Source organism: Hemibagrus wyckioides, linkage group LG01, assembly GCF_019097595.1.
Source record: "Hemibagrus wyckioides isolate EC202008001 linkage group LG01, SWU_Hwy_1.0, whole genome shotgun sequence".
Taxonomy (NCBI): Eukaryota; Metazoa; Chordata; class Actinopteri; order Siluriformes; family Bagridae; genus Hemibagrus; species Hemibagrus wyckioides.
This window is the reverse complement of record NC_080710.1, coordinates 13,980,244-14,003,164: the sequence shown is the minus strand read 5'-3', so window position 1 is coordinate 14,003,164 and position 22,921 is coordinate 13,980,244. Positions and strand designations below refer to the sequence as shown.

The 22,921-nt window shown below is 39.9% G+C and overlaps 1 protein-coding gene across 1 annotated transcript; it reads left to right on the top strand.

The window, feature by feature from the left end:
* The first annotated feature begins 675 nt into the window (after positions 1 to 675).
* On the top strand, positions 676 to 21,385 carry LOC131346388 (immunoglobulin superfamily DCC subclass member 3-like). The gene is made up of 14 exons (XM_058379826.1): positions 676 to 972; positions 7,859 to 8,384; positions 8,974 to 9,118; positions 9,249 to 9,379; positions 9,500 to 9,637; positions 9,982 to 10,140; positions 13,903 to 14,068; positions 14,186 to 14,442; positions 14,631 to 14,795; positions 14,953 to 15,141; positions 15,895 to 16,011; positions 16,761 to 16,890; positions 17,656 to 17,782; positions 17,929 to 21,385. The coding sequence occupies exons 2-14, from the start codon at positions 8,081 to 8,083 to the stop codon at positions 18,043 to 18,045; spliced, it is 2,145 nt and encodes a 714-aa protein (XP_058235809.1). The 5' UTR covers positions 676 to 972; positions 7,859 to 8,080; the 3' UTR covers positions 18,046 to 21,385.
* Positions 21,386 to 22,921: the final 1,536 nt, after the last annotated feature.

Genomic DNA, 22,921 nt, shown 5'->3' with positions numbered 1-22,921 from the left:
GTGCATGATACACTTTCAGAAATAAATGTACCAAACTGTAGGTTTCCTTGTTACTGGGATGGTACCATTACATCTTCTGTACCTTTAACATGCATCTTTTACATGTGAAGATACATGTGTCTTCACATGTAACTTCATGTAGCTTTGTGATGAAGCTACAGATCGCTTAGTGATGAAGGTGTTGAACTACTGACTGAAAGGTTGTGAGTTTGAATCCCAGGTCCACCAAGCTGCCACTGCTGGGCCCTTAAGCAAGGCTCTTAACCCTCAATTGTGTAAAAATGAACTAAAAGTTTAGATAAGGGCGTCTACCAAATGCCTGAAATGTAAATGTCTTACCTTTAATGAGCTTTTAGAGCTTTATAAACTGAAGGTACAAAAGTGACAAGGAAAAGAAGCATACATTGTAATCTTATCCTATATATGTTGCCCCCCCCACATGATTTGTGTACTTCAGCACAGTTACATCTTTATTGCTTCTGCTATATGAAGCTACAATAAGCGCGCGGGCTCTTCAGCTTTTATAAGCGGTGCGCTTTGAGGGCCCCGCCCCCTGCACATTGATTGGTTGATTTTTGTTGCTCGTTCTCTGTTCGTTTGTTTGGTTCGGACTGAGCAGCGGCGAGCAGCGCGTGAGTGTAGTGCGCCTTCACACGCAGAGAGCTGTGGTCAGTCTACCTACACACACACACACACACACACACACACGCACGTAAGCGCGCGGCTTTGTGCAGGACAACATGATAGTGTAGACACGATCTGCTGACTTTTCCAGAAGACGGATACTATTATTTGTCTTTTTAAAGACATTTTTATTAAATATTTCTATAAAATACAGCTGAACAACTGACTTGAAAACAAATGAAATATCTGTTTATTTTCTGGAATGTAAAATGATGCTCAGGGCGGAATACTACCAAAGCATGACCATGAGCGTTGTGTCGCTGCTGCTGTTGCTGGCAACATTACTAGGTAAATATGTTATATTTAATCAGAATGTTATATTTGGTTTGTCTTGTTTGTCTTAATTTCTCATCGCTTCTTTTCCATATGCTAAGCCTTTTCGACATTGCTGATTTCTATGATTGCTGGATGCATTTAATTCAACACAAACAGCTCGTTGGTGCATTGTAACATTTTAGTTGTTGTTGTTTATGTTTGTGAGTGACGCGCGTGGTGTGTGTTTTTGTTCAGTGATGTAAACTGTTACAGCTGAAGTTCAAGTTCACTACACATTTGTTCACTATCCACTGAAGGAGCATCATTGATCAAATTCATGGTATTTGGGTTACAGGAAATATTTATGGTTTATTTCACTCTTATACAGTATTTAACATCTGTTTTTAGATTTGATTTCCATTTAGATCAAGGCATAAATCATAACAACATTGCACCTGAATGGGCTTGATTTTCAGTGTGCACTTAGTTCTTTCGGACGCTGGTGTTGTATTTATTCGATTCTTTAAGCTACGATGTATTACATAATCTAGATATTTTATTGCGCCTAATATTTTATATTTTTAGATTTGTTTAGGTGTTAGTTGCTTATGGCCAGCTGCATTGCATTGATCTAATCTTGTTATATTGAGCTGTCTCTTGGCTGCTCTATAAACTCGTATTAAATTTTATTGAGCCTTATAAACACATTATAAGCTATTGCCAAGGCTTTGAGTGAACATACTCTACAGTGCACTTGACCACGCTGTGAAATCATCATGCAATTTACTCAGAATTCATGGAAGGCTGTGTTCCTTAGATCAGGATTTTTATGTTTTAAGTTTTAATGTTTGTGTGTGTGTGTGTGTGTAAAGATATTACTGTTTGTGTATATAAATTGCATGACTCAGAGGCTTACAGATTATTTGGGTAGCTGATGTATGCTGATTAATGATAAGGATCAAGTATTTGGCACATTGCAAAACATTTTTAAAAACAAATATTACATTCTTCATACATGAAAACCTTCATAGCTGAATCTGAAAAAATATATATGATTTCCAGGTGCTTAAGGTTTTTTTTTTATTTTTAAGTGGGTTTAAATGATAAAAGGTTTAATTTATTTAATTAGAATTGTGAATTTTATTTGAACTATTAATAAATGTTTAAAGGACCCCTGAAGTTTTTGTTAGCTAAGCCCCAGGTTTAGAAGGAAAATAATACACAAGATGAGCATTTCTGTTACGTGGAAGGATTGAGGCTGAACATATGAACAGCACCAGATTTTGGGTTTCATGCAGCAAGTTCATGGGCATCAGTGCGAAGCAGACAGACAGACCTGGGCCAGACAGTGCCACTGACCTTTAACCCTGACCCCTGGCACACCCAACACCCCTCATCTCCATAAGACTTGGAAAGGTTCAGGGGAGGGGGGTGGCTGCTCTGATTGAGATCTCATTAAAAGGGGCGGCAATCCATGCAGCTGCCTGAGACCAAGACACAAACGCACACACACACGCATACACACATCTCTATAGAGTCACAACCAAGCTACTTTTAATCCAACAAGGCTCCCCTCTGGTTCAGGGGGTTAATCCAAAAGATCCACACAGCGTGCGGCTCAAGCCCAATCCAGCAATGCCCAGGAAGGAGGGGGGCAAAGCATCCATTCTCTTTGCCTTGTGGATCAACCACTCTGCTGCTATACGCTCATGTGCTGGGTCTGTCTTATGTTTACCATTTAGAGCCAAACTCAATTCAGTGCTGTGGGAAATGCTGGCAGTATGCATTAGGGCCAAATGCTTTATATGCTTAGGGCAAACTTCTTTATAACTGAGAAGTGCAGAAAAAAAGGGATTATAAAACAAACTGCTTCGATTCGTCACTTAGCAGATGGTATAAAATGCACAGAACTGCACCAGACTGAAGACGCAGTACGCTGTTATGTTGCAGATGATGGAGTATATTTTGATAGCGGTTTTGTCAGAAAACTATGGCTAGGGCTCAGAGTTAGTATTAGTTGTAGCCTTGATCACCACATAACATTTTCAGTTGCAGATAGCAGCTGTTCCTTTCAGAAACACATTCACTTTTCACAATCTACACAATTTCATTTGCCCTTACTAAAGAGGGAAGCTGCAAAATGTAGTCAAAATATGTAAATGGTACATTAGGAACATAAGAGCATCTCTGTAAACTGTCTGCTTTGTATTTGATTACACTTATTCAGCACAAAGCCCTCTTAGGTGTGAAGTGTCTCATGTGTTTAAAGAGCAGCAAACAAAAAAAGTGTAAAATATAATGTAATTGGACAGATCACCATTCAGCATGTGTTTCTTATAGACTTCCTGTCTGCTTTGACTGATATTCCTGTGGCTAAGCTGTTGAAATGATGATGATGAATGTTAAATATTTGTGTGGTGTATAACTAGGGCGTGAAAAGGAAACACAGAGAAACACAGAGAGTTCATGACAACAAAAACTGTATACCTGAAAAGTCATGAAAATGTAATGATGGCAGATAACAAATATCCCAAATCTATCAGATCAGGTTGATCCTTTGTCAAAAGGATCAAAGATAATCAAAACCTTTCAATTATTCTAAGGCTAGTGATGAGTTATATCCACTCCCTCTAATTGTTTGTTAATTTAATTACCCCTCCCTATTAAGTCCCAGGGGGTAGTAAGGAGGATGTAAGTACATGCCACACAGTTAATTTGCCCAAACCTCAATCGGAAATTGTTTTGTGTCTTATACACACCCATTCCCCATTTGGTCTGTACACTTTAATGAGCATCCCTCTTTAAACAATAGGCAAGAGCTGTGCGTTTGTGTGCCTTCTCTGGCAGCGAATGGGCACGGAGTCCGCCAGCCAGTGCGAGGAGTTAACTCCCATTAGAGAGACAATAGGCTTGCCGCGGGCTCCTTCACTCCTGCTGTGTTTGGACTTAGAGCTCCACAGACAGAGTCCCTCTGTCCCAAACTATAGAGACCATGGCACTGTGTTTATACTGTGACCAACTACTGAGGCTATGGAAACATAGAGGCTGTGGAGGCTCTGTTACGTGTGAAAGAGGCAGCAGGGTGTATTGCTCATTCTATGCAGTGGCCTATAAAACATTTACAACGGAGGCCATAAAAGAAGATTTAAGGATCCAGCACAATATACAGTAATTCAAACTCTTTTAAACCTGTTTAGGTTACGTTTGGCCTGCCTTTTGTCCGAAACTAAAGTTGTCTCATAATACATCAGTGGGCCTGCTTAATACATAGCAACTTTTCCTCTTTTCTTTTAAAGATATTCACAGATTTTAAAGTATAGGCTGCTTTAAGTCTATATTTGGTCTAATAATGAAGTCAAAACCCTGACTTATTTAGGTGCAGTGACATGTGTAGTTTATTTAGTGGGGCTTGTGTGATGTATTTTATCCTAACAAAAGCCCTGGGAAAAACAGCTTTTTGAATCAAACTGTGAAATTCTGACTGGAGGCCCTAAGCAGTGGTTCCAACATTTCAATTTCAGTTTTTTTGCAACAGAATTTCATTTGTCTAACCCTGATGTTACGGACTTAAAAAACGAGACACCATCAATAAGAGGATTTAGCCATGTTTGTCCTATCTGTATCACCCAGGTCACCCCCTCAGTCTGTTTGTGGGGGTTTCAGCATGAGGCAACAACCACAATAAACTGTGAAGTTCATGGCCAGATTTCAGAACAATAAACAAAAGGATAGGTTGCATTCTGGGCTTTAGCTACCAAATGCAAGCTGCTCCCTCTTCCTTGCCCTGCACCCACTCTCTCATGACCTTTAGGGCCTAGGGTCACTGTCTACCCATGGGGGTGGGGTTTGATGGGGTTCGCTCTGTCCAAGTGAATATCTAAAGTCCTCTGCTTATTAATGACACCCAGATGGGAGGTGAATTTATCCCCAAACTTGCTCTCTCAGTCACACGCAGGGCCAGGAGGTCCCATAGCGCTTTACGAGTGGATATGGGCTCGCTATTGTGGGAGTGTAGAATGCAGATGGTGCTGTAGGCATAACTAAGTGGCTCTAATTGAACAAAGAAGCCATTGTTACCATCATACTGCTCAACCTCCTCCAAATTGTGATCAGGAAAAAAATAATGTGATCAGTTAAATGGATCCAGTGTGTCACTTCAGATTTTAGAGGATAGCCTGTGGAGATGTTTCACTCAATACAAAAACTTACAGAAATGCAGATGACTGGTCCAAGCCTTTGGATTAAATCCGCACCATAATGACATCTGAACCGATTGAAATGGTAACCTTATGTCCATTCTACAAATTCTACAAATTGATGAAGCTGCTAAAGCAGAGTTTTTAGACATTTAAGAGAAAATCTAAGAGGTTTTAGTCAAGCACCTTATTGACATTGTTTCTGTTTCAGTTAGAGGCAATGGCTAAAAGAACAAATTCATACTTGTAACACATTCTGACTCTGTTCTGTGCTCTGTAGTTCATCTGATCTGTGTACTTTGTGGAGACTGAGAAGTTGATTTGTTAAAGAGATTATACAGATGGGTAACACATCCCAAACACAGTGGCTATTATGCTGTGGAGGGCATTTTGTTGGCATGCTTTAGGCCAACTCATAGTATATAAGAGGGATGGGTCACTGCATAATAACACAGCACTACTCTGACTGCTCACCTTTATCCTGTAATGAAACCTTCATCCATAGGGTGCAAAGGCTCACTGAATGACTGGCTGAATATGAAAATGATTTGACTAATGTAATATATGAGCTGAACTAAAGAGTACAGTTGCAGAGATATGTAGAATCTGTGGTATGGTCCAATGAAACTATTCTGATGTCTCGTGGTAGTTTCACTCCTATAATTCTGTGGAGATTATAATTCTGAGAGTTAATCTGACTAGATTTTCACTTAAGTATTACAAAGTGTTGCTAAGCTTCAAATTAAACCTTACAGTGAGGATTTTTTGGCACAGCTGACATTTTGAAGAACAGGGATCTGTCATGTAGTGTCAAAAATGACATATGGCTGCTTTGAATTACTAACTGTGTTTGTCGCAATATCTTAAAAGATTGTTTTTCATCCCTCCAGAACAGTTCCGTAAGCTTGTAGAATCTATGCCAAGGGGCACCGAGGCACTTCTGCTGTTCTATTTGCCATCTGTTAATTTGTAGCACTAATAAGACAAATGGGAATGAAGTCAAGTTTCTCTCTCAGAATTCTTTGTTTCATACTTTACACAAGTTGGAAGAAAGCCAAAGTGTGCATGTTTGGTGGAGCCATGGCCCCAAATCTCTAGTAACAGCACAATGGTGATGTGCTGAAGATGGTGATGAAGAAGTTGATGATGTACCTGGTACTCCTGTACCTATAGACTATGAAGCATCTCCTGAGGTTAGAGTTAGTGCTTTAGATATGCTTGTGAGACAAATGTTAGGGTTTTTAAAATCTTGTATGCGAGAACGTACAGGAAAGAAAGACAGATGTACTCAGCATCTGGATGTGAATGATGGAAGAGGGTAGTGATGTCCTAAGGAGCAAGAGAATGGTGAAAATCATGGAAAGGGCCAGAAGGCTAGACAGAAGTTTATGATGACGGCTTCATGGGGTCATCAGATGCACTGAAAGGTGACAATCTCTCAATTTTACAATTGGGCACATTCAAGTTCAAGTGCGACTGGAGTGTTTTGTTGTGTCTTTTGGGGACAGCTGGGAGAGGGAGTATTTGGGTGCAGGGTATGTGAGGGGTCGGGGTCTGCATCAGTGAATCACCCAACACAGACATCTCCAAAAAAAAGAGAATGAAGGGATGGGCGTGTTGGCGGCACAGCGATAGAGACGAAGTTTGAGTGATCGGGTGGCATGGGAAAGTCACCCCCAAGTTCAAGTGAAAAGGGGAAAACGTGCTGGGGGCAGGGAGAGAGGGCAGATGGTTCCACAGAGTGTGGCGGGGGATGATGAGATTTGGGGGTGGGGCAAGGGTAATTATAAAGTGGTGGGAGCGAAGATGGAGTACTATCACTGGTCTACCCCAAACCCCAAATCATGTGACCCTGCTCCCTTCTCCCTCCACCCTTATCCCCTCCACTTCTGACATTGCTGTGGCTTTGGGTGCTTGAATGGCTCTGTGGCATTTGGCAGCATTGTGTTACTGTTTTGGGGTGATGGAGAGGGATGGGGGGTGCTAACAGAGCCATCAATCAGACTAGGGAAAGTCAAGTGCAAGTTCAGCTGAGATGAATAGCCTGGAGCAGCCCCTCTTCAGCCAGCCTGCGGCCCCTCCTGCGCTGTTGTCCCCAACTTTCTCATGCAAACACCCGGTAGTGTGTAGAGGGAATGAAGATGTCAATGTGGCATTCCCAGCCTCAGACCAATTCCTCTGTCTATCTCCTTCTCTCTCTGAGAATAAATCAATCTTTGACTGAACATCATTTAAGAAGCGCTAAAAAGTAGTTCTCATATACTCTACAAGCTAAGTGACATGGACCAATCAGTACTAAATCTGCATCAAATGCTGATATTAATGCCTTGGAAATGATGCTGTTACATTCTGAGTGCTTTAATGTTATTTCAGTATTCTCTGTAAAATGGTGTCACAGTTCACTCGTTATCTCTCGGCAGATAAACGAGCAGTGATGTCAGTGTTGCTGTTAAACCATACTTTCTAATCAATTACTGTAATATGAAACATTACTCCTCTCTCTGTCCAGCATTCCCAGGCTGACCTTTACTGGATTTACAGCTCTATAAAACTGGGACTGAGAGTACTAGTGCCTCCAGTAGTCAAGGTTCCAAGACTGTTGTTTGTCAGCCCCTTTAAAAAAAATAATGATCTAATGATCTCATATTTCTCTTTCATATGTTGTAGTTAAATACCATTTAAATTTGTTCTTTTTTTTTAACAATGCTATCTTTGCTCATCAGTGTATCATCATCATCATCATCATCATCATCATCATCATCATTGTTATGAAGCAGTCATTTCCTGCTCCACCATTTTCATCTCATCATCAAAGCTGGATTTCAGACACACATCTTCTTTTCACCATTTGTAAGCACCTGACACATTCCACATCAAAAGGTAGAAAATCAGCTGTGCTCTGTACCACCTGACTCTTCCACTTTTGCTTCCTTTCACTCACAGATATGGGCAGCACATCTGAGCTGGCCTTTATTAAAGAGCCCTATGATGTCATTGCTGTAAGGGACCGCCCCTTGATGCTGGACTGTGAGGTGGAGGGAGAAGGCCCTATTACCATTACCTGGCGGAGAAATGGGGTACCGATTCAGGTGGGTCCGAGAGTGGCCGTGTTAAGCAATGGCATGCTCCTGATCCGAAACTTCCAGAAACGACGTGAGAGCAACGAGACAGATGCGGGAGAGTATGACTGTGCTGCACAGAACCGCTATGGAATGCTGATCAGCCGTAAGGCACGAGTGCAGTTTGCATGTGAGTGTCCCTGTGTTTATACTTCATTTAATATTCATTTAAAAAGTCCTGACTGTTTAATTCAGTTCTGATTGCTTAATAATTTAATTGGATTGTTAATGTTCATTTGTGTTTACACATAACGGAATGGGAATCTTCACACATTCAGCACTGAAGGCTAACTGCCCTTTGTCCTTGTGAAGATTTTACACCTATGAATTTGAATTCGAAGAAATGCACAAAGGGACCCTTTAACTCATACTTGATAATCCTCTCCCTCCTCATTGCTAGGACTTCCATTAAGCCAGAGGCTACTAAAAGAATCCCCTTGTTTCTAAAAAATGGCTTCCGTTATTGATCACATACCTCTTGATGTTAGAGAGGGCAGAGGTCGCTCAATAGTAAAGGTCTATTGAACAGGAGGTTATTAAGAAGGGAGTTCAAATCCTGGCCCTTAACCCCTCAACTTCTCAGCTGAACACAGGCTCAATTGAAACTCACTTTAGAAAAAGGCCTGAGCCAAATGAGTAAAATGTGTGGAGTAAATGAGGTGGATTCTTTTACACACATTGGTGTTGACTTGTTTGTTTTCATCTCTGCTCTCCCCCAGCTCTTCCCAAGTTTCACACCCACCCAGAGTCCATGGTGGTAGATGAAGGAGGGGTGGCACGCTTCCACTGCGCCATTAATGGGATCCCTGAGGCTAGCATCATGTGGGAGAAGAACAGAACCACACTCAGCACAGATGATGACAGGTTACAACCTCACACACATTGGACCCACAGTTAGGATAATGTTGTCTAATTTCTGCAGTGTAGGTGCATGCAGATATTCAAGTGTTTAATTTTATTTTATATTGTTTTCTGGTTCTCTCTCTCTCTGCAGGTATACTCTCCTGCCCTACGGCATTATGCAGATCACCGGTGTGCGTCATGCAGACAGTGGAGTGTATCGCTGTGTAGCCAAAAACATTGCTAACACACGTTATAGTCATGAGGCCCTGCTCACTGTCACTGGTGAGACCAACAGCCGCACTGGTCTTTACAAGTCTAACGTCTTACACCTGCCTATTAGGATCTCTCTAGCTCTCTCGCTCAGCGTATTTTCTGTGTTCGTCTCTCTGTCTCTCTAAACAGTGGCAACTCCTCGTACCTATAAGGAACCAGTGATTCTCTCAGGTCCTCAAAATCTCACCATCAACATCCACCAGACTGCCATCCTAGAGTGCATTGCCACAGGCAACCCACGACCAATTGTTTCCTGGAGCAGGCTGGGTAAAACTGATAGCTTCTGACACAAATACTTGTAACTTAACATAACAACCATTGCAGCAGATGATTTCAAGCTGTTTTCATGCATCGCTGGTGGCCTAGTGTACATACTGCAGTCTTACAGAGGCACAGTACACCTGTAACACAGTATAATGGCTTATGTTATCGCAACACACTGTTACAACATTTAACAGTCCAACTGCCTTACAAACTGTTTTAATGTTTTCTCTTTTTTATGTTTGTTTAAATGAAGTGTAATGGTATGTACAGTCCTATGTAGTCATATACATGCTTTTTTTTTTTTTTACTCATAATTGATCTCTTCTCTGTATGCGTGTGTCTTGCAGATGGACGTTCTATTGGAGTGGAGGGGATCCAGGTGCTGGGCACGGGTAATCTTATGATCTCTGACGTTTCCCTGCAGCATTCTGGAGTTTATGTGTGCTCAGCCAACAGACCTGGAAGCAGGATGAGACGTACTGCACTGGGTCGACTGGTGGTGCAAGGTAAGACAAAATTCCCATCCTGACTGTTCCAGTACGTCCACCATTTATGTGCCTGATATTTTTCTGGCAGATCTACTAGCATACCAGGGAAAACATTGAGACTGGGACTATAATCAGACTGTGTCTGATTATAAGTTGAACTGAATTGAATTGAAAAACATACTTACAAAGGTTTGTAATAACTTTACGGATACTGACTGTATTTACCATTGGGTTTGGTTTGGTATTAGAAACTAGAGATGTCAAATTATAATAAAAACAAACAAAAATACCCCAAACAAAACAAAACAAGACCAACAGACATATAATTAACCTGCAGCCTGAACAGAAGTTCTCATTTTGGGGAATGAGAACCGATTCTTACCATTTCTACAGATATACATATATATAAACATGAATAGTAAGACAGCACTGATTATATTCTTTGAAAATCTGATAGCTGTGATATTAACCTGGTATATGTGATATACTGTATATGTGGTAAATTCACACTCTTTAAATGGAATATGGCTGACCTTGGACTGCTGTCATTCAGACATTTGGTTAATGTCAAGTATCAGGAGCTGATCAGAAGCAACGTGCTGCTGCCCTGAGGAGGTCACATATGAAATGAAATTGGCTCAGACCTGATCTAGTTGGTCTTATGTGTATAGCCCCAAGCCAAATCATTCAGCCACATCCTAATTCTGTCCCTATGTGTGCACGCGCACACAGACACACACACACACACACACACAAACACACACACGTGCACTGATGTGTATGAGGATAAATGAGAGTAGGTTTGTGCTTTTGGGTAGGGCCAGACTAAATTAACCTGGCTCCGGGCCTGACTGTGACCTCTGGGCTGAGCTGACACCCTTTTCTTCACAATCCCTGATCTTCTACACACACAGACCCACACACATAGACACATGCCTGCATCTCATAATAAATGAGTGGGACTCCAGCTGGACTCTGATAATGCCCTATAAGCCACACCAGTGTGTATTACCCTCCATGTTTTCCAAACCGGGGTTGGAGGGGGTTCATGCAATCATGTACATATTGCAGTTAGCTCTTAGTCCAGTGCTGTTTATACAATAACACAACATTCAGTGCTTTACTGTAAAGCTACCAAAATAAACAAGAAGTATTTAAAATATACATACATAACTCTTACTGTGCTTAATTCATTCAGATCAATGCATTGTACATAAAACACACATTTAGATTATATATATATAAAATATAGATTGCATGCTTCCTATATTGACTTAAAGATACACATACGAGGTAAGCATACAATTAAAGGTTGAACGTCTTTCATTTGTGTCAGAGGTTTTTTGCTTCTGTCCTCACAAGCCAATCAATCAATTGCTCCCTCTTTTCCCCCTCATGGGCTCTTGCAGTGGCTGGGTAATGGATTCATTCTTTTATTGATTGGGTTGGTAGAGGAACAAAGAAAAAGAAACACTCCTGCTTGTCCACTTCTGCTTCACCTCCCAGTAGTAATCCTATTTATCTATTTGCTTATTCGTGCATTTTCTTTTATTTTTTATTTTATGTCATAGAACCGCTGATTAAGATATTAAGTTTCCTGGAAATGTTAATTTAACACTTCTTTGAATCACCATAGGTTTTTCTGTCTCTCTTCTATTTGTGACTCAGCATTCAGCTCCATTGTTAATTTTATTTCTGTTATATGCAATGATGCAGGTGCCACATATATGTGCAATTACTAGGCTGTCTGATGCTGATTCTTACTTATCCTGCTCATCACGCCATCTGCTTATGGTTCCCAGACCAATGCTCCTGATTTGCCCCAGGCCCTTGAACTTGAGCAGTTTTTTTGTGTATTTGACTGGCTTTGGCCATGGGAAGCTATAGTTTGCATAAAATGGAAGTATGTAAATGAGAATTAGTCATGGGTTGGCCTGCTCAGACCCTGTCTGCCCTCTGTCCTCATGTTAGGCAAGCCAGAACAAGTTTGGCATATGTGGCCTGATATGAGACAGACAATGACAAGCCATCTGGGTGCAGACAGACTGAGAGAAAACTTTTAAGTTAGTTTTCTAGATTGTTTGGTATATAAAAATTAGATAAAAATCAGATTTTCCTTTAAATTTAAGCTTACTTGTACAGAGAGAAAAAGAGGTGTACATGGAGAGGATTATAAATAAGAATGTATTAGGACTTTACGGAATGAGAAAATGAGGAAGAGGGGATGAGGCAGGGTTGATGCATAAAGGTGGAGCAGGGTGAAGGAGACAATGAGAGGGTGAGAATGAAAGAATAGCAGAAGGGAGGGGGAAAAAGAGGAGGGGCAGAATAATGTGTCTCAGTGTAGGATCACCTCCCACCTTTGACCCCCTGACCCTGTTCCAGCAGGCCTCTAGGAAATGGTGCATGTTAAGGGTGGGGGTGGGAGTGCGCCTGGGTGAGGGTGGGGTGCTCTGAGAGGCTGGGGATTGGGGGGACGGTGATACTTGCGGTCTTTGGGGACTACGGGCGGCCTATCAGCGACGTGCAGCTGACAAATTGACGGAGAATGGCTAGAGAGATGGGAGAGAAAATGGAGTAGGTCCATTGTCTTTTGCACAACAGCGTATTCTGATGTGGTTCTGTCCACTCAACCATTTCCCATGACCATGAACTTCTTCAGCTGAACTTCTCCTGTACGCAGAGGAGCCTCTCAAGTCATCCTTTCTCTTTCAGCACCAAACTGAGACAAACTACCTCATTCAGCCCAGAGAGAGAAGTGTAGTTAGTTCACAAAGACAGACAGATGAGTACAGCATCTTGGTGGATGCGATAATGAAGCTTGTGCTTCATTCAGTGCGCTTCTGTTTGCAGAGCATTCAGCTCTCCGGAGTTAATGCTTTCGCTTATGCTTGATTGTGAAGAGCTCTTCAAGCCGCTAGGCAGGGCCGATAGGGTGGATTTATTACAAGAAAGCATCCCACCCCCCCTTCCCCCTGCAATGTACTGCCATTAAAATGAGCTCTGAACACACACATGAGCACTGGTCTCAGTGTATGCTTTACACTTCACTTGAGGTTAGTGTGTAAAGATTGTTGAGTGGTCTCTATTCATGGGCACAAAGGGCTTTGAAAGTGGAGCAAAAAACCGTTTACCTTCTTTTAGATAGATGCACACACACACACATGCTCATTTTCTACTTTTATTAATTGCATGATCATTTGTATTATTATTCATAATACAAATGATCATGCAATTAATAAAAGTAGAAAAGTTTTAGTAGGTAGTAATTCTGCCGGTCTGTCAGCATGCATAGAGTCAAGCAAATTTAGATATTTTCTTAGTGAGTAATTATGCAGTTTGTGATCTCTGTACTGTCACACCAAGCCCTCAGGGAATGCTTTTTTCATTCTACTGTATACTTTTATATGAAATGACAAGAAAAACTCTGTAACTCAAAGTATATCAAATAGATTTGGACTTGAAGCAAATGACTGATGACTTTTTCATATCTTCTGTCTTCTTCCTCTTAGTCAAATCCTGCATGTTTATTTTTTTAGTAGATATTATGTTTTTGTTCCCTGTAGTAAATACTAAGGATAGACTGATGTTGATGCTGTTCATAGAAAATGTGTGAGCTCATAAACCAGTTTAAGATGGTTCTGTAAAAGGTCTGTGTTTCATACTACCTAAATGATTTTAGGTACTGGAGTGTAGTAAACCTCTCCTTCTGTTAAAAACAATATGTCCACAGACAGAAATACACAGTTAAAGATAAACTATGAACAATCTTTCTTTCAGCTCCACCAGAGTTCCTGCAGTGGCCACAATCTGTTTCTAAACCAGTAGGAGGCAGTGCAGTGTTTACCTGCCAGGCTCAAGGAGTCCCAGAGCCTCACCTCATCTGGTTGAAAAATGGCAAGATCCTTACTCCTGGAGACAACGTCAAACTTACCAATAACAACAGGTACAATCTCACTTCCTTATTCTGCTTATAGCAAAGATAGTACACTTCATATTAATCCCCAAATTCAATGTACTTCACATTAGTCTTCAAGTATATAATTACCTTGTTGATCTGCAGCACTCTGGCTGTGACCCGGATCACTGCTGAGGATGAAGCCATCTATCAGTGCATAGCAGAGAACAGCGCTGGCACCAACCAGGCAAGTGCACGCTTAGCTGTGTCCCAGTCTCCTGAGAACCCGCTTCCTGAGGCTCCACAGGACCTGACAGCCACACCGCTTACACACACATCGCTGCAGCTCAGCTGGAACCAGCCTGAAAGCCATGTGACCGACAACATCATCGGCTATGTGCTGCACATCCGCATGCTTGGAGGTGAGAGAGCATGGGAGTACAGAAATTACTGGGGTTGTGGGTTTGATTCTAGGATTCATGTGATTTAGACAGTGTGGTTAATAACCAAATAAACTAGTAGAAATAGTCATCAGCTACTTACCTTTTTAGTGAAGCAGGAATACTGTGTAATGATCTGATCAGTTCGACTCACATTATTTCATTTCCAGAGCCAGACAGTAAAGAGCTCCAGGAGGCTGTGAGTAAGGACACATTCCAGCATGAGTTTAATAATCTGGAACCAGCAACCACTTATTCCATTTACCTCAAAGCTTACTCTCCTCTGGGGGCCAGCCAGAAATCCAACACTGTCATTGCCACAACACTAGGGGGCGGTAAGTTATCACACATCACACTGGTAGCACAACACAGTATGTTATAGAGGAGGACAAGAAATTGATCAAATAACAACAAAACTATAAATAGAATAATATAATTGATTTTTGTAATATTGTGTAAGCTCTCTCTCTCTCTCTCTCTCTCTCTCTCAAGTTCCCTCAATGCCCAGTTTCTTCACGAAAGTTCTGAACAGCACAGCAGTGCAGATTTATTGGGAACTGCCCAGTAAACCAGGGAAGCTGGAGGGCTTTAAACTGTCGCTCCGTGTTGTGCCTCAGGAGCAGTTTGGTCCAGAGGAGCTGTTTCCCAGCCACATCAACACACACACCATCTCACACCTCGGTTAGCTTTAAACACACACACACACACACAAAACTAGCTGCATAGCTAAACTGATTTTTACTGATCATATATTAGGTTTGAGCACTTTTATTTTTTATTAGGGCTTATAATTGGCAAATTGGTTAAATTAGGAAGAAAGGAAGTCCTAGAGAAATAAAAGGGAAAAAAAAGAAATATGAAAGAAATAAAAGAACACTTGAATAAAGAAATATGAAAGTGCAGAGTGTTTCTGGAAATAAATTGACTGCTAATTACTTAAAGCTTTTTGTTTTAGTATATTGCCAATGAAAATATTCTTGAATTGACAAATCCATACAGATACAGTTTGTATGCTGAAAACTATATAAAACATTATTTCTTTCCCCTAATATGTATACACTGTAGAATATTGAATAGTGAATATATGCAGTAGCTAATGATTAGATAACAGTATGAATGAGAACTAACACTATGTTACAATAGAAAAACTGCAATAGCTTTTAAAATTACATAATATATGTATTATATATAATATAAGTATTAGTCATAAATATACAGTTTGTCTCATAATATATAATATATGTATATAAAGATAATATACAAATATACAAAGATAACCTAAGATTTACATTCTATGATACTATGATATCTTCAAGACAAGGCATGACGTGATGTTTCATATTATTAAGTAAATCAGTAAAAATCAGTATTGAGTAAATCAGTGTACTGATTGAACTTTCAAAGCTAAAGGTGATTGTCTGTGTGGCTTGACAGAGCCAGCAGCTGTGTATGAGATCCAGCTAGTGGCGTTTAATGGAAACGGTGACAGCATCGGCAACAAGCGTCTCGTCTCGCTGGCTGAGACTGGAACTGGAGAAAAGAACAGTGCTGGTGAGCTACACTATATACACCTGCCACTCGATAACCAGCTCATCTTAGACCCACTTTTTATGTATTTACGTGAAGGCAGATATTCATATATTATCCATGTGTGAGTACATATTGTATTACTGCACAATTTCATCCAGCTCTGTGAAGAGGTGACAGCTCTGTCACTAGGTGATGATAGAATGTTAAGGATGCGTATGCTGCATCTGTAGCTCACTTTTCTATCTGTGGTAATGTGTTAAAAGCACCTTCATTCATTTTTTGTATCAAGTTTTTTTTTTAATAAATTTCTTGCTATTTATTTTTGGCGGTTCAAAACTAAAACACTGTCCCACAGCAGTTTAGCTTGTTAAGTGTAATGCAGAGAGCTTCATGCTTCATTACAAGCTCAATTTACGGTCTATACCTCAGAGATCCTGGGCTCTAGATGTTCTCGGGAGGATCTGTTTAAATTATTGCTGCCTGGAGGGCATTACAGGGCTTCCATGTAAATGGGTTTGTTAGATGTAGACAGAGTTGTGTACAGGGAGTTGCCTGCTATAAGCTCTAGGTTTAGGAGGGAGTGCTAAATAAAGTTCATTACCACTTTTCTCCAGCTTGGATGCTTGGGTGTTTAAAATTGCCAGCAAACCAACATGGAACAATGACAAGCCCCGAAAGCCCTTAAATATTGTCTTTAAAAAATTCAGACTATCTGTCTGGCTGTAGAGAAATGGTGGTGATCATTATGTGAAATGTGTGTGTGTAAACAGGAGGGCAAAGCTTATGTAACTGCAGGCAAGATGGAGAGAGCTCAATAACTGGCATTGTGGTTGGCATCCACATTGGAATGGCCTGCATCATCTTCTGCGTGCTCTTCCTCATGTTCGCATACCGGCGCAGGTGAGCTTTCCACTCTGGAAACACTTATCCAATCAGAGAGTCATTCTGGTTAATGTCACTGAAGCTTTTCCTTCAGTTCTGATCTATAACCAGCTGATAGCATGCCTGCACCAGATTTTACAGATTTAAAATAATACATTCAAAGAGGGGTATAGCATTAGTTTTATGGGATTTGTAGTTTAGCTGAATATAAATGTTAATTAATATTTGCCTGCTAATATATACTTTGATCCCATATGCATTCTTTTGCCTTAAATCATTGTTTAGCTCAATATTATTTGCTATGTCTTTTACTAATTCTAATTCTTACTTTTAATAACTACAGATTTAATTTATCACTGAAAATTCCTATAAATACCACCACTAATCACCCTCACTTGTGGCCTGCCTATTAGTTATACTGTATTCTTCAGATATTACATTCTGTTTAATAAAATAAATTAGCCTTATGAAAAACATTGGACGGATTTAATTCTCAGGAGCAATGTAGTTGGATGTCGATCCATTTCTGCAGATAAATTCACAGGAAAAAGTACAAATGTCTAATTCCAGCTTCTATACTCTTTATACGAACAGAGAATTCATGCTTTTTTTAGGCTGCGTTTTTTGAAAACCAAAAACAAATTCAGTCTAATTGACATTTTGTTTCTGACACAATGCCAACATTTTCACTAGAGTAGAAGAGTAGAATCTTTTCAACCCTTGCCTATATGTATCTATGCTAATATACTTGTTCTCTGTGTCTGTGTGTGTTCCCATGAGTAGCTCATTTTGTAGAAAGGGCACTGAGGATGCTTGGAGAGTACCACAGAGCGGAGCAGTACCACTGGGAGACACAGTGCCTAAAGAAGGAGTGATACGCACCACTGAGGCTATTGAGCTAATGCCACAGGTAAACCCACACATAAACATACCCAAATAGCCCATTTATACTGTTGTTCTCACTGCTTCCTCATAGCTCATTAATTCTTAATTCTAAGCACTTTTTAAATAGCAGTAGTGTCATTAACCCATGTGCCATTTGCTCTGTGTTCACAGCCTCAGAACGGCCTAGCAGAGAGTCAGGCTGCAGGGGCACACTGCCAGGTTCTCATTGAGCAGCAGCCCAACTGCCAACAAGACACCACCATGAGCACAGGCACGGGCACAGGCTGATAACCCCATACACACTCTCTTCTACCCCTCATCCCCCAAAGTGCAGTGCTTGGCCACTCCATGCCACTCTATTCACCAAAGCCTTATTCCAACCTGCTCTTCCTTGAGCAGTTTGTAACACTCTCACACACACACACACACACACACACAAACTCACAGAGTCTGGCTTATGCCTGTAAGGGAGTAAATATTAAGATTTAATAAATAATTATTGTATAGATACATTTAACGATATCCTTTAACCTAAACTACAATACACACTACTTTTCACTCATAACTCTTGTCTTAACCCAAAGCCCCTGTGCACCACATTCGCATTTTATTAATAATTCTGATTGTTACAAGAAATCACATTTTCTTCACAGAAGCAAAAAAATTCTGAGGCCTTAGCATGACTGAAATGTTTAAAGTATGTAGCATAATTCTTCTCCTACTGTCATAGTCATTTAATTTCATCTGTGAGCGAGACGCCACACCGTAGCCTTGTATATGTGATAGTGTCACCGCGTTAGCCTGCCAGAAGAGTTGAATGGAGTGGCTAACCCTGCACCCTCTCTCCTCCTCTCCCTTTCTCCCCTCGGACCAAATTACCTCCAAAGATAGCTACCTCAGCCTGACGAGAACGTCGGAGCTATCAAGGTAAACCATCTGCCTGCCTTGCTGCTCGTTAAGCAAACCTACCTCGACCAAAAGCCCTGTGCACATCGGAGCCTTTTTTTTAAGCCGTTCTGGCGCTAGGTGCCAGTGTCCTGTGCCATTCAGACATCGCTGATACTTTTGCCTTCAACCAGCTTCTGCCACTGTGTCCTATGTGTCTCACACCCCACTACTGCCATACTCAAACCTTTCCACAGCACTCAAGCTTCCACTCTAAGCCTTAGAATGACTCACTAACCTCTGGGGCTTTTATTCGGATGTGTTGTTAACAGAGATGCTGCCCCCTAAGGTAGAAAAATTCTCTTGCTCTCCAGACAGAGTGCTTTGCTAACGATGTGTGTGACCTCGAAGTCGATGTTGCGAGACTCTCTGTGGAGAAGTGTCCAGTGCAGAGGAGCACATTCTTCTTTTGGAATACAACATTCGGATCAAAACATGGCTAAAAATAACACTAGTAGGAAAGAATGGACTTAGAGAACACTATTTCCTCAGCCTGCTCTGGTTGAAGGAGGTGTTCTAGCACTTTCCTATCAGCACCGCACACAGAAGGAAGGCTATCAGTGAACCAGCGGTTGTCCTGGAGATCTGTTCTTGTTTTTAAGTGATTACTAACCATTTTCCAGGTTTCTTTGGTGACCCTTTTTTCATGAAAGTATTTGCTGTCACAAAGCTAGGCACAAAGTTAGTTTCTGTCTTTTCTGCTTTTAACCTCTCCAAAAATCCAGTGAAAACCGTTGAGTGAAATCCAAAGATGCTGTATTATAATGGTTTTCATTGCTTTCTATTTGTCTTTTCCTTCCGTGGACATTTTAGATGTCACGCTTGTTCCTGTTTTAAGGGCAGTCATGCTACTAAAAACATTAGCTTCCCATTAACCAAAGCAAAAAAAAAAACAAACAAAACCCTCAAAACCCAATAGAGTTCCTCACATTTTAGTTCAAGTCTTTCTATGGTTACCTTTAAAACATGGAATTCTTTATAGAACTAGAATATATAACTTTTAAAATAATAACTAGTGAATAATGCATATATTTTCATACACTGATACCAGAAAGTAATAACTGCTTTTCTCTTTTTACTGATGGAGTTGATATTGCCAAATAACTCGTATGATCTATAGTGAAATGTGACCAAATACCTCGTATGTACTTTACCATTCATATTAATGCTTCTCTTTGACAAAGGCACATAACATGTTCATATGTGCTTTTTACGCTGATTGGTATAGTCATGCTTTTTCACATGTTAGCGTGTTTGTGTGTGTGTGTGTGTGTGTGTGTGTGTGAGTGCTGAATTGCTGACAGTTTACAGCCTTGAAAGCAGTGGGATAAATTGTAAAACATGAGAAAACAAGAAGTTTTAAAGATTTGAAAGATGTATTTATTAGTAATAACTGAACTCAGTCTATATACACAGCACACCAGGTCTAATTACACTGCACAAGGAAAAACACCGCTGTTTTAAAGGTTGTGAATTAACTGTCAGAGTTTCACATGTGAAAGCTGTCTTTAATACAGAAGGATCTGACAGTTTTATATATTGAGAGTGCTTTGCTCATGAGAGCAACAAGTATAATGCCAAAATATAAAAATGTAAAAAAGACAAAACCCAATGTCCAGAAAAAAAAAGAAGTTTCAAAAGAAGTGAAACAAAAAAAATATTTTTTACCTGTTCTCTTGAGAACTTTTGAAAAAACTTTTGTTTGTGTGTTTCTTCTCATTTGTTTCCTTCTGTTATAAATGGAAAACATTGCCAAAAAACATTTTGATAAGTTCCTTCAAACTGGTTATTGTGAGTATGATTAATAATAATGATGTAATTTGATTTCTTCTGGTATTCAGATTTGATTTTCAGTTATTATTTTCTTCCTCAGTAGAATGAAAAAAGAATGCTAGAAAATAATTGAGAATTTGAAACAGAATTGCATGTTGACGGCAAGCAAGGCATGACTTAAAGGTTTTCTTTATTGCTTCATCGTAGTTATTTATTCACAATGTTCATATGTTTCTTCAGTATGTGTTTATTAGTTGATACTTTTGCCATATTTTAATAAGCCATATACAAAAATTAATTTAATGCATAATTTAAGTTTTGTCTTATTAATGTATTTCATTCATTGATTTCAGGATTGCAATGGATTTGTCAGATTTATCTTAATTTGTGTATTCATTTGGCTTGTCAGTACTGCAACATTTGCTGCTACATGTCGCATGTCCCAGTGTTAATAGGTTCACTAGGGACATAACAAGAATAAGTTCATCTGCTCTTGCCTGCCCAACATGTGTGTTATTTAGAGTAAGTGATAAAATGAATAGAGAAGTAGTGAATGCCTGATGCTTGTACCAATGAGAAAGCAATGCTTTAATGTTTGTATTTTCTGTTTTGTTTTATACCATACTTGTGTGATTCAGAACCAAACTCGCCATAGCTTTAAATTGCTTTTTTAATTGGTGCAGCTTCATACTGTGGAGTCTTTTACCCTGAGACACATTGCAGTACACAAAACGGAAGCCTATACTGCAGATATGGATAAATACCTGAACTGCTCCTGAAAAGCAGTTTGTGAATGAAACCATCTAGTGAATCTAGCCAGAAGGTCTCAGCGTGCTCCGAATGTGTCTCAGGTTAAATAAAAAATTCTTTTTCTGTTTTCATTTGGTTATACTGATGCCTTTGTACCAAATAAAAGACTGCTAAGTAGATGTCAGTGTTCACAGACTTATTGAACGTTTGCAGTTGCCACATTTATTGTCTGAATTTTCTTTGCCTCGCTTCTGTGTTGTGTCTGAATCCGCACACTTTATACTACATAATCCACTGTCTTAGGAGCCATTTTGTATCCAGGCCAGAAAGCCTCTTCCATGTCATAAACTGAATTCATTCTCTCTGCACTATACAGATAAACAGACTTGTTCAAATTCCTTGTAGATAGTTTCTATTCCTTGCTTAATTGCCTATATTATTACCTTTAGTGCACCAAAACCATTAGCTTTCCATAAACCAAAGCAAAAAAACAACACACATTTCTTTCTATGTCTTTCTATGGTTCCTTTTAAAATATGAAGTGTATATAACTTATAATAAGAACTAGTTAGAACTAATAGCACATATGTACTTTAGCTTTAGTACACCATCAATCCAGTACCCAAGTGCTGCATATGGTTTACTACAATCCAGAGGCATAGCGAGGGAGGTGGATGTTGGGATTGAACCCTTTTGAAATATTTTCCCCTTCCAAATAGTTAATTGTGGATAATTAACATAACACACATACATCATTATCACTCAGTCACTGCATAAAACAATATTAATGATCATTGTGCAATTGTGTGTAATGTGTCAGGAACTGGTAGCGGAGGTGGATGACAGATGGAAGGGGAGGTCATTTATTGTGCAAAATACAAAACAAAACAAACAAGGATGAAAACTAGAACCATCAATATGAACTATGAATGTGAGGCAAAAAATACAGACTATACTCGGTAACAGGGTATACACAAGAATAAGAAGAAAAAGCTTTTATTATCACCACATATACATTACAGTACAGTGTAATTCGGTTCTTTGCATATCCAACTGAGGAAGTTGGGGTCAGAGCTCAGGGGCAGCTATGGTACAGCATCCCTAGTTCAGAGAGGGCGCAAAACAAAAAAACTTACCAGTGAACTGTTTTTCAGTAATGATGCCCAGAGCTTCACAATGAAAAACTGGTGAGTGATCAGTGAATGTGAGGCAAGATCATGTGACATAATAATGTCCGTAAAAGGTCAGTAGAGTCATTTTATTTATAATTCCACATTTACCCATGCCAAACCTAAAACGTGGTAATAAACATGTCTGTTTGTGTAATAATAATTTATAAGTTCTGAGCTTAGGGATATTGATGTGATGGCTGACGGTGTACCACAGGAGAAAATGTTTTTCTTCTCTATTACTAACATTTTGAAATAATCTTCTTTGGAACCAAGACATTGTTTTTTTGTCACCATTATTAATATTCAAGATCGGTTGAAAAAGGATTATGCAAATAATGATAAAAACAACAAATTCATACCATTATACATCATACCATTACCGCTCCTACTACTCTCTGGTTTTCACCATAACGACATGAACACTTATTAGTATAATAACACAGATCATCTGGTTAATGGAGGGAACACATCACCACAAAGATAGCATCCCAGGTTCTGAATCAAACCCAGGATACTGGGTTATA

Bases quoted from the DNA above. Each gene is read 5' to 3' on its own strand.
- LOC131346388 (XM_058379826.1), top strand. From the start codon at position 8,081: ATGGGCAGCACATCTGAGCTGGCCTTTATTAAAGAGCCCTATGATGTC. The intron at 9,638-9,981 runs GTAAAACTGATA...TGTGTCTTGCAG, and splicing joins TGTTTCCTGGAGCAGGCTGG to ATGGACGTTCTATTGGAGTG. The intron at 14,443-14,630 runs GTGAGAGAGCAT...TTTCATTTCCAG, and splicing joins GCACATCCGCATGCTTGGAG to AGCCAGACAGTAAAGAGCTC.